General features: G+C 45.2%; 1 protein-coding gene across 7 annotated transcripts in view; it reads left to right on the top strand.

The window, feature by feature from the left end:
• The window catches only part of LOC146182998 (uncharacterized), a 185,209-nt gene that overhangs the window by 88,698 nt on the left and 83,755 nt on the right, over positions 1–12,756 (top strand). For 6 of the 7 annotated variants that reach the window (XM_084609011.1, XM_084609015.1, XM_084609016.1 and 3 more), the window contains one exon: positions 7,492–7,740. In XM_084609011.1, coding sequence (XP_084465137.1) covers positions 7,492–7,740 — 249 coding nt within the window. The remainder of the gene's footprint in view (positions 1–7,491; positions 7,741–12,756) is intronic. The other variant, XM_084609014.1, reaches the window with a different exon arrangement.

Genomic DNA, 12,756 nt, shown 5'->3' on the forward strand with positions numbered 1-12,756 from the left:
TCATATTTTCTGAAACCTTGATTTTCCAAATATCGTTTGATGAGACGTTAAAGACATTAAAGAAGCTCATGTTATTAAAAAAAATGTTTAATTGCCTCTACCCTAAAGTATCGCATTAAATTTTAGAACTCTTAGTTCTAGGACAAAAAAAAAATTTATGAAAGCCTACAGAGTACAGTCGTTTTTCTCACAGTAAAAAAGGAGTTAAGGGACGATGCTTTTCCTGACCAGTAGTAGTCAAATCTTGTTACTGCAAACACCGCATCAACGAATTCTTCAAATTAACAACTTTTTTTAGAATCCCCAGCAAATTTGCTGTGTTGTTAATAAAAGAAAGTGCAAATTAGAAAAGAGAAAAAGAACTAACGCGTACTCGAGCTACAAAGTGCACACTGCATTAAAAAAAAACTTCGGGCTTCTCCTGAATTCACTTTCTCCGGTATTGTAGGAAGGACCTCGAATTAGTTAATTTGCTTTCTCTATATTTTATCTATTTTTGTCTATATCATCACTATCTATACATATTAATAGTCAGTCCACATAAGATTTTGGGCTATATTTGGACATTGATGGCACCAAGTATTTATTGGGGATAATTCTGGATGGTGGTCAATCTTATTCAGATAATTTTGAAAAGATAGGATTTCGTTCATTTCTTATCCTTTCTTTGGGAATGGGTGCACCTCCAGTAAATAAAATAGAGTAGACTTAGAAAGAATCACATCTAAAAAAACAGATATTGCTGTTTACTGGGATTTTGTAGTCACCATGAAGGGAGATAGAATGGAGACAATTATTTCCACACTTTTGTTGAAGTTTGTGAGGTTAAACGGGTGTGGATCAGTGAATGAGAGATAGAGACAGAGCTGGCTTTCTCTCTTTCCAGTAGAACCACTGCTCTCTCCTGAGCGACCCAGATTTAAGCGAGCCGGTGAGCCGTTCAAATGAGCCGGCTCACTTCAGTGAGCTGAGCCGCTCACTAAAGTGAGCTGCTTTGCCCATCTCTACGCGAAAATGCTTGCGAACCGCGTATTGAGCACGCGTCCGACCAATTGGGGATGTCAGCAGCACAGGGCGGCCTGTAGAATTCTCGTTTGTGTGGTATGGCTTATTTCAGGGAGCGCTTATATTTATTTATTTATGGCGCTGAGTTTGCCACACGGCATAAAAGGTGGTGGTATAGCGTCACAGGAATGTGTGGAGCGCAGCCATGTGCAAGAAGTCACACAAACTGCGTGCATAAATGTTGTTTGTTGTCCATAAGTGGAAATGAGAGTCATTACTTGGTGAAAGTCCAGCTTTTTGTAGTATGGTGTTGCGCATATGCGAAGTTCCTGGGCATGTCCATATTAGATGCCGTACAGTGGTGTCGCAAGCCAGTTCTTCGCAGTGTGGGCATTTGTCGGGAACTGGAATAGTAGTACTTTGCCACTGGTGTCGAACGGCGGGCGTAAGAGCCACTCCGACCCTCAGCCGTCTCAGAGATACCTCCTCCACCCTTGTTAGATTGGGGGGAAGGGGGTACGTACACGGGGGAATTAGAGCACGTGTACGCTGCCTGAGGGATGCTGATGATGTCAAATGGGTCAGGAGTGGATCCGGTGGCAAGGAATCATGAATAGGTTGTGACACATCATCTGCATGAGGAAGCACGTCTGCTGTTATGGTATTCAAATTTTTGTTGTCTTGAACCCAGTGAATGGTTATAGTCACTGGATAACGGTGACAAGCAGCATGTATAGTCTGTGCGACCCTAAGAGTGCCATGGACTTTCTTTAAATGTTTTAAGGCTTCTTTAGAGTGAGTCATTATTTGTACTTTTTTAAACGTAGGGTCGGCAGGTAACGCTTCTATGGCGTTTAAGATAGCTTGCAGTTCGAATGCAAGAGTTGATTTGGCGTCGGTAAGGTAACTTCGATTGGTGTTCAGGTGAGGGTGGGTTGGGCTTATAAAAGCAACTGAACCACCTGTTGGGGTTACGGCTGCATCTGTGTAAATTATACAGTCATCATGTGTTGCGCAAGACGTTATTGGGAATGATGATGAGAGCTGCGACTTCTTGGTGAGTAGTGGCTTATTAGAAGTAAGGTGGTAGTAGTCCCATGGAGGTGGTTGGTTCTCTAATTCAAGACGAAGGGAAGCTTTTCTTGCTCTGTTCGTCTGTCTTTGGACAGTTAATTCTGCCAGCGAGTTAAGGTGGGCGTACTCCTGGAGCAGACGGATAGGAGTTGATCGAGGCAGTCCCGTAATGACTCGCATGGCCTCGTGGTTTAGTGCCTCGAGTGTAGACCATTGCCGTTTTGTCAGTTTCTGAAACTGTGCCTGGTATAGAAGCCGGCCGCGGTTGAAAGACAGCACGGACAAGTCGGCGAGCGGTATCTGATCGGGCACCACCAGAACGATTTGCTATTCTTCGAATTAGTCCCAGTGTGTTCATGGCACTTTTGCGTACATCGGATAGCCAAACTGTGCCTTTTCCTGAAGAATGTACATGGAGACCCAACACTTTGGTATGTTCCACTTCAAGGAGGGGTGTATTGTCAATTGTCAACGCGAATGGAGTAGCTTTGAAACTTCTGCGGCCGGCCTTATTGCCCACATGGACATAGCATGTTTTAGTGAGGTTGAGGGATAGGCCTGTGTTGTTGAGAAAGTTTTGAAGGATATTTATGGCATTTTGCAGGGAGTCTTGCTGCACCTGCACTGAGCGGTTTGTAGACCACATAGTAATGTCATCTGCGTAGGCTAGCACTTTAATATTAGGAATTGAGGCAAGTTCATGTATGAGAGGAATAAATGCAATATTAAACAAAGTTGGGGCTAAAACTGAGCCCTGCAGTACTCCACGATTAGAAATGAAATGTCCTGTTGGTTTTCCATTTACACGGATAGCAAACGTTCGGTGGGAGAGGAACGCGTGAATTGCACGACAAAGCTGTAAGGGCATTCCAAGTGATGACATAGTATTGAGGATCGCTGTGTGGAGGATGTTGTCGTAGGCTTTCGTGATATCTGTTGCCACGACTGTGCGGACGAGACGACTGTGAGATGAACAATATATTACTTCATTGGCAAAAAGTTGAAGACCATCTTCAGATCCGTAACCAGGCCGAAAGCCAATCTGTGAAGACGAATATTTGTGATGATGGTCAAGCCACCAGGATATTCGAATGGCAAGTAGCTTTTCGTACAATTTACAGATAGTTGGGGTGAGAGAAATCGGGCGTAGAGCACCAAGGGTTGTAGGTGGTTTTCCGGGCTTTGGTATGGGAACTACTACAGAATGTTTCCAATCTGGTGGCATTTCACTGGAAATCCAGATTTCATTGAAAATTCTCAGAAGTGAGGTCAATGATTCACCTTCTAGATTGCGGAATAGTGTATAAGGCACACCATCATGACCGGGTGTGGTGTTTGGGCGGATATCTTCAATCGCAGCGATCAGCTCAGCCATGGTGAAAGGGTTCGTGATCTTATCTTCTGGGAGATGGTTGTCGAGACTGAGTGGAACCGGTGCAGGTTGGCAGTCATAATTGGGGAAGAACTGAAGAGCTGCTTGCTTGGCAAATTGTTGCGGTGAAAGACGCAGGGCTATTCGAATACTCTCTGCGTAGTCTTTAACTGAGGGTTTTCGTTCCATTGAATGAAACACGCCATAGGTGGCGGTTTCCGATCGGAGTACTTATGTGAGAACACCAGTCTGTCCAACGTTTGTGTAGAAGGTGCTTAGAATACCGACGGGCTTTAGCGGTTAGTTTATGAAGTTCTGCTATGGCAATATTATTGGACGGATGCTGACTGACGTATACGTCCATTTGCTTGCGCCGTGCCCAGAGGTTAAGGAGGTGAAGGTCAGGGTTTGGTTGGTCTTCATTGATGGTTGAAGACATGGTGTGCTGATTTAGAACTTGCATGAAAGTAGAAAGTGCCGAATCAGGAGTTATTGAGATGAGGCGAGCATCTGTACGTAGAGTATCCCAAGAAGTAATGTGAATTTTGCGGCGAATTTTACGTAGTGTGCTTGAGGTAAAATCGATTAGAATGGGGGAGTGGTCACTGCCCCAGGAGTCTGGTTCGCAATTCCAGCGAGGATTCCCAGGGCCTAGCCACCACGTAAGGTCCGGAGTCGACGCCGGTGCACGCGGGCGGGTACATTTTGTCAAACTGTTGAGAAGTGTAAACGACTGGTCAAAAAATGTGTCGTAAATTTGACGTCCACGCTTAGAGTCTTGTATATAACCCCAGGCTGTGTGCGGTCCATTGAAATCTCCTCCAACAAGTATGGGTACACCTGGGTATGAGGTGCGCAGATGTGTGAGCCATCCAAAGTTGAGTACAGTAGATATCGGTCGTGCGTAAAATGATACCAATATAACTGGAGTACGTTGGGGCTTAGTAATAATGGCGGTCACTTCTTGACGGGTATTGCACCAACGGGATAGGTCTATTGGAGAATGAGGAGTGGATGAATGAACATATATTGCCGCTTTACCGGGAGCAAGACCACTGCGGCGGTCGGGTATCGAGGGGCAGTGATATATGCAGTAACCAGATAGAGGTGGAATAGCGTTATGCTCTTGTAAAAGGAAAGCCCATGCATTAAGTTTTCCTTCTTGAATACGGAGCTTCAATTCAGGTAGTTTGTTAGTGAGACCTCTACAGTTCCATTGCATTATAAGGGATTTATGGTTAGTGGCCACTAGTTTGCAGAACAGATGCTATCATTTCAGGCAGTTTCTGCAGCAGTGTAATCAGTGATGTCATTGAAGTTGTAGCTGCAGGTTTTTGAGGTTGGGCATAATTTGACTCAAAATGACTGTACTCATTAGAGCGATGATGTACTTGACGTGTAGGCTCAACAGGCGATTGGTGCAAACGCTGCAGTAAGATTAACCGACGTTTGCAAAGGTGATCAAGCTGTTGGCGAACTTTGGCAATCTCTTCATCTATGACAGAAATATTGTTAGGCATAGGGGAACTAATTGGTGGAAATTCATCTTCCGTTTGACGAAGAGTACGGGAACTGTGCTTCGAAACAGATGCATAAGATGAGCGGATTTGAGAGGGCGGAGGTAAATATGTTGGCGTCAAGTCGGTACTATCCTCCTCTGTGTGGTTTGATAGAGCAGCAAAACGGTTTGAAATCTTGACTGCATCAAAAGTAGGCTTATGTACTACACGACGTTTCTTGCGAGGGCACTTGGGATACGTAATGTCGTGATCGTTTGTTTTACAGAACGGACACGTGAAGGAGGGGAGGCCGTCCGCTGATTGTTTTGGTAAAGTGTCCTCGGATGCAGGGCATACTTTTTTGATGTGGCCTTGTCGTAGGCATCGGTAGCAAAACACTGGGGCAGGCCGGAAAGGCTTCGGATGAACGACCAGTCCGTTGTAGAACAAATGAGTAGGGAGTTCTAAAGGACCCTTCAAAAGTAGAAGAAATGTGCCTCGGTTACCTAGTTGGCAGGCATTTAGCACAGAGTGCGTGTCTGATAAAAGATCCGCCATAACCTCATTTGGAGGTGCCTTAGGATCCAGGTTATAAATGACACATCTTTGCAAGCCAGGTCCAGATGCTAGGTATGCGTGCACAGGTACATATTGAGAGTCACTGATATATACTTTATCAATATGACAGATTTTTTCATATTGATATATATGCTTATATTTAAGATGAAAAATTTCACATGGGAGCTTGAAATGCCATGAAAGAATAACATTAAAATTTCTTGATCTGTGAACATTAAAAAGTCGTTGCAGTAGCCCGTCGTGACACTGAAACAGCACAACGGTTGCACGCATGCAAAAGAATGAAAGGGGCACAACATTGAGCTAACATCAACCAGCATCCAGCAATGTCCAGCATCTCATAGCCATCTCCAAATGTCACTATGAAAGATATTTAAAAACATTAATTTTTGTTGATTTTTAAAGCAATACAGATACGTTGAGGCTAGCCCCCCATGTATGGGAAGGATAAAAACATGAGCTGTCTATTCACTAAAATGAAAATTCCACCATGCAGATTCTTTACAGCTAGGAGGTGCTAGCAAAGGAGAACAACAAAGATTATAGTTATTTAGTAGGAATTTGTTTTTTGTTTCTGAAAATAACTTGAGATGCATTCTTAGATGGTCCATCCTAGAAAAAAGAAGCTCTCATTATAGGTGTTAATGTAAATACAATTCTTCCCTGCACTGAAGTAATCGCCACTGTTAATCAACTTCTGAGTCTCTTGTGTAGTGTAAAATTGTTGGATGAAACTGTCATAATTATCGGCCATTGCAGATATAATTATAAAGCAAGTGTTGGGTGTAGTATTGGCCTACTTTGTGTTCTTTTGTGAGGTCAGTGAAGCGTAAAAAATTTCTAGGGGGCACTTTGGACCACTAAAGTGTGACGAGGCAAAAGTCATTATAGCGCAGTGGATCGTAGCCCTCCACACAGCACCTCTATCTCCCTCTCTTCTTTCACTTCCACCTTCCTTCCTTTTTTTATGGCGTACTACATGTGTCCACGGAGAATTGTGAGATACTGCACCTTTTCTATCCTGTAAATCAATTTCAAACGCCGCTGATGCCTGCTGTGCTAACGCCTCCTAGACATCTGGATCACTTCTGTTTGCTGTGTGATCCGGCGTTCGAGGAAGCGGCAAATGGAAGGCGCCGCACGGACGTCTTGATCGGACGCCCTGCGGGGTCAGCTTCATATATGCATGAATCACCTGGTGATGTCATGACCTGTTGTGACGATACATCGCACGCCCCTTGTCGAACACAACCAGCATATCATGGAAGGCATCAAAGTTTACTGGCGTTCTATAATTCGTTTACAGAGAAGGAAAGGCGCAGTATCTGGGGAAGGGGGTCACTCGCGGAATCCCACTATCATCCTCACAGTAGATAAGAGGAATTATGAAGAGTGTTTCATGATCTGGGGCGTGGCGCAGTTGGTAAAGCGCTTGGCTGGGGATCCAAGATATGGAGGTTCGATTCCCGGTGGAGGCACTGCTTATTAATTTATTTTTAGCTCTAGCTCTCGAAACCATGCCGCCCTCTGCCGACAGCCTCTGTGGACAGCTCCTGCTGACAACGATGAGAGCTTAAAGGCTTTCGCACATGTGCACATGTTGTAAAAACCAGGAATATGATGTTTCACCTCCTAGAAGGAAGAGCAGATGGCACTAATTGGGGAAGAGAGGTGGGTGTTCTCGGACAGATGTGTAGTGCTGTTGTTTTCTACCTTATATAGGAACTGACTGATGACTTCAAGGAAAACAGCTGACTGTTGTAGTTTATCTATTTATTAAAAAGCCACATTTCCCAATGGAATTAGTCGTTCTATGGCATGCGTGTGTTCAGAGCTTATTTAATAATAATTGTTAATAGGCATACGCTATATTTCACACTAGGTGACGAATGCTGTTTGTTCTTCTCTTCTTTCTCCCTTTGTTGCATGTTCATGACCTGTCTTGGGTGACGTGTGGGCCAGAAGCCACGGCGCAAGTCTGCTGGGGGTGCAGGAGTAGCAGATGCCAGTGGTGATGCCCCAAAAGATAGTGCATCGCCTTCACCTGCTCGAAGGCCAAGGTCACTTGCCCGAGGCGTCTCATCTTCTTCGCCCAAAACATCAGGCAGCGATTCGTCCGAGCTGCATGGCCCAACCCCACTGTCCGCTGCACCATTTGCTCGACCGACTGCTGCTGCCAGGAGGGCAACTCCAGGCAGTGCAAGCGGCCAGGTATGCATGCATTATTATACTAACACATTAGATGTGGCTGAAAACGGATGAAATATGGAAATATGGAACAAAAGTACATAAAGGGCATTCCTTATGCTCGTTTATTTTATTTTCTTCCCCTCAGTGTTTCAGTGGAAAGCACCAACACATATAGAACAAAGCCAAACAGCGCAGACACTGGTTCTACACTGGCCGCGCTGCACCTGTCATGAACAGCATAGTAGGCATGACACAAGTTGCTTAGTGATACAGTGAAACCTCGTTAATATGTACCCGCTTACAAAGTAGTTGCGGTTAAAACGTAGGTGTGAAGATTCCCCGGCTGAGCCGCTATTGAAACCTATGATTGGTCGACCGCTTAAAGCATAGTGGCTCGTGAAGTGTATGCCTGTTAATACACACTTTTCGTTAAAGTTTGGCTGATGCCGTGCTGCGACGCAAAACGTTTTCACCTTTCCAAAAAGCGTTCTGAACATGCTGACTTCCAGTTATACAGTTATAGTGTACTAGAAAGTATTCCAGAGAAAGTATGCGATTATTTTGACCATGTTCCAATGAACGCTGTTCCTGGCTGTTCGCCGCGGTGATGTTCATGTCAATAGGCAGCCCAGAATCGGCCGCTTCGATATCGTTGGCAGCCCTATCGCAGTAACCATCACAGTCACCCCAACCTGCCCATTTGACTTCGCGCTACGCGTACAGGCGTGCAGTTGCGACGTAGCGGATGTAGCCTATCTGCCTTTCTTTACTTTGTGGATGTGGTGCGCAACCGGTGATTGCATCGTCTGTATTGAGCTGTGGTGCTTTGCAAAGCGGTCGTTGCGTGAGTGTGTGTGTGAACAGGCGGCACTACGCCCCTCCCCGAAGCGATGAGGATATCGAGAATGAGGACAGCGGCGATGACTTGGAAAGAGCCGATTCAGGCCCTACTGTGACTGAAGCTGCTCAGGCATTAACTGTTATGAGAGCATTCGCTGAGAAGATGGGCCTTATGGAGAAGCTTGCTCGCGGTTTCGCTGATCTTAAGACTGCTGTTGTCACCGCGCGACCGCCATGGCGGCAATTGATAATGACAGACTTCTGGTCTGCAGGATGGGAATAAAGTGCACGTATGTGTATTCACGGGAAATTTGCAGTGCCTGGCTTTTTTCTTCACTTTTGGAGGGTGAGTAATGGCAAATTCGTTGTAATCGGTTAAGGTGTACTGCTAGATAGTACGTACTTTTGCCGCGTCCCCGCCAACTACGTATTACCGGGGTTTTATTGCAGTGCCATCTGTCTGCTTGTACTACTGCGATATCCTCTGTTTTAAAATTAAGGCAGTATGTACCGTAAAATCCCGCGTATAATATGAGCTTTGTTTGCCTATTGTGTCTGATTTGTGCTTCATACAGTCGAGAACGTGTATATCAAACCTGGATAATTCGAATTTCAGTTATATTAAACTCATGAAATATCCTATTGAAAATCCCATATAAAAGTATAGGAAAGCAGCATCGTATATCGAACTCCAATTTCACCCGTCGTTTGATATATTAAACTCCGCACCATACACTGGAAGGTGCGCCTTCCCCAAAGACGATCGCATCACCCTCAGCCGTTTGCCGCGAGACGTTTTCAAGCCACGTGTGGAAGGAATAAGAGAGAACAGTTCGGCGCCATGTGCGCACATCTGCGATGATCATTTGCCGCCCGCCAGCACTGCGACATTGGTAAGCCATGTGCGTGGAGGAAAGAGAGCGAACCAGTTTATCAACGGCTGCTACAGAGCAGGCGCAGCCAATGTAGTCGTGGTGTTCAAAAAAGGGGAAGCAATGTGATAGAGCAAAACGCAAGGGTGGGCCCATTGTTCTGCCGAGCTTTTTCTCCCCTTCCTCTCTCTTTCCCTGTCTTCATTCACTGCAGCACGCACCACGCAAGCACTGACTAGTGTTCCTGTATATGCATATACAGGAACCCTAGTGTCGACAAGCCAGCTCAGCCTGTGGCAGACAGAAAGTTGGGCACTTTCTCCAGTCTGTGTTGTGAACCCTCTGTAGGCGGCGGGTGACATGCGATGCGCGTCTTGTGTCGTGCTGAACGTGTGGCATAGCGTAAGGTATGGTGGCTGCAGACAATAAGAAGCAGCACCTATTTTTCTTTTTTTGTGATGTCGACCATCCTTATCATCATGCTGAACAGTGTAAACTATGACGGCTGCGGATGTTTTTTTTTTTTTTTTTTTTTTTTGCGAGTCGCCCATTCTTGCCTCTATGAAACAACGAAAGCCTGCGGTCAGCTGTGATCATGACACCTGCTTTTAGCATTATTTGCTTCAAACATCATTTGCAGCCGTCTTTCTTCCCAATGATTTTGGGGCAGTGGACTCTGCCCGTCACAAGCACGGCGTGAAAAATCGAACAGGGCTTGTGCAATCAAGCCATCCTGGGCACTCTGCCAGATTTCTCCCCACCACTGCAGAGTTAACATCAAAAGCATAGTAAAAAAATACACTCTGTGACGTCATCGCTGTGCAGCATCTTAGCACACTGCCAATAAATGAGCTATGGATGTGATGCGACAGCCGAAACAGAGGGAAGTGCCACCGACTAACACTTTTTTTCTTTTTTGAATTTTCGGCTGCAAAAGTGGAGGGTGGGGTCATTATGAGAGCGGGTTTATTACACGACAAATACAGTATCATTTTTCACGCAGGATGATCTGAATCTGAGCTAGTTGGTTCATGATAGTGTGGAACTACAGCCTAACATGTAAAAACGCACATAAGAGAAGACAAGATGACACGAGGCTGAACTAACAAGTGATCTTTAATGAAAGGTGTAAGGAATATAAAGGAATAAGGGGAGAGAGAGCAAGGGGCAATAACCCAAAACACAGTCATGGCGGAATAGATGAAACCAAAGCATGAGAAAAAATGGAAAAAAAAACCTAGGGCACTGAAAACTTATAGAACTGTCTGAGAAACTTCATATCTTTTTCGGTGAGTGCCACAGAGGCGGTGCTGATGCAGGATTCCCCATAATCATTAATGGCCACTGCTTCCAGCACTTCGCATGTTAACTGCGAGCTTTTTCTGGCCAAGAAGGGGAATCCTGCATCAGCACAGCCTCTGCAGCACTCACCTAAAAAGAGGTAAAGTTTCTCGGACAGTTCTATGTTTTTCTTGATTTTCACCATTTTTCACGATTGCAAACAGTGTCTCAAGCCGATTTCTGTATACCAAATTATCGATACGTCAAACTATTTTGCGATTCTCTTCGAGTTCGACATATCTGGGTTCAACTGTATTATATGCAGATTTGAAGAAATTTAGCCTAGCTTCACAGTTCAGGAATCGGCGCTATTAGCATCAGACTTCCAACCAGAGGAGGCGCTATCTAGTGGTGGTGTTGGCTGACTGTTTCGATGGTTTTGGTTTCACTGCACTGACCCCATGATTCTCGCAACCACAATGCCACAACGCACACGCGACCAAAAGGCAGTTTATCCCACCTTGCACGATTTAAGGATGGAGAAGAATCACTCAGCACATTGCATGGGTCTCTCATGGGCCTCTCCAGCCATGCTGGCCACGCCCAACAGCCGAATCAGACACTTGACTAGCATTGCCAAGGAGCACGTCGGTCATGCCTTCGAGAAATGCGGGATACCGAACGCGTTTAGAGGTATGAGGAAGATGTATTTAGCAAGTGAATTTCGGCAAACAAAATGCCAGATGGCGATGATAGCGAAGACCCTGAATCCAAGAACACTTACTAAGTGCGCACGCCGCATGACTGTGTGTGGTGCTAGACTTGAAGAGAGAGCATGGTGCATGCTAGCTGGCAGCTTGTGCGCTGTGCACTGCCATCTAGCCTCCGAGCTGGAAGCGGCCTACTGGTTTTAGAACAAACTGCACACCATGTGGCTTCCGCGATTGTCAGGGTGAATGTGAGCGAATCAGCACCAGCACACAAAGATGCGTGACACTATTCGTGACTCTTATGGCGAGGTGGCATTGGATGCGAAAGCGCAGAGGGCATACACTTCGCAGGGCAACTGCAAAATGTTGTGCAAATCGATACTTCTACTCGTGTTTCTTCGCTCACATTATACGTGGATAAAAACTTTTTTCCTTTTGCTATCCTAAAATTGCACCTCGTATTATATGCGGGTGATATTGTAACCCACTTATAACGATACTAGGTACAATGATGTACCGCTTACAGTGATCAAATTCTTGGGATTTGTCAGTTTTTCCATTCACCCAATGTAAAAATAAACCAGATATAATGATTGATTATCGGTGGTACATCGGATACGATAGCTTTAGCGCCTCTCTGTAGATGTTTACCACGAAAATTTGTCTGACTGAATTATAAAATATGATGTGAAAACTCTGCATAATGTCGTGAAAACAGGCTCTTGTGGAGAAATCTGAGAGCGCCATTGCGTGCAATTGGGAAATGTGCACTATCATCGCAATCGCTACCTTTTGCCACGCAAAGAGTGCGGCCGTAACTTCATTGCCATCGCCGATTATGTGTCCCTGCAAGATGGTTCCGACCATATTGACAGTGTAATAACTCTCAAGGTGAAACAGCAGATTCACTGCAGGGTTTCAAGGTTGGAAGCCCCTTGAAAAAATAGGGCATTCACACTCTACGATTTTAACTATAATCAAGGCTGGGGATGTCCTGCAGTTCATCCAGTCGCTAATCTGTTTCATGCATGCAAAAAGGACTGCTGCCAGTGTACGCGCCACTGGAAACAATGCTTTCCATGGAGCATAGCAATGCTCACAGCGATTGTTAAAGGGGCGATGACAGGGTCGTTCGATGTATTGCAGTTTTATACTTCAGTGAATAATATACAAGTCTATGATTCTACTTGCAAAGTTCTAGTGCCTAGAACGCAGCTCATATTAGAAAAAACCGTTGTAGAAATCTGAATCAGGAAGGTCCTCCCACCGAGATTGACCGCTATTTCGAAATGCTCATGTGACGTCACAAAAAAATAGGCGGCAGAGCGTCGTCT

This window comes from Amblyomma maculatum, chromosome 7, assembly GCF_055883805.1.
Source record: "Amblyomma maculatum isolate TAMU_Amacu chromosome 7, ASM5588380v1, whole genome shotgun sequence".
Taxonomy (NCBI): Eukaryota; Metazoa; Arthropoda; class Arachnida; order Ixodida; family Ixodidae; genus Amblyomma; species Amblyomma maculatum.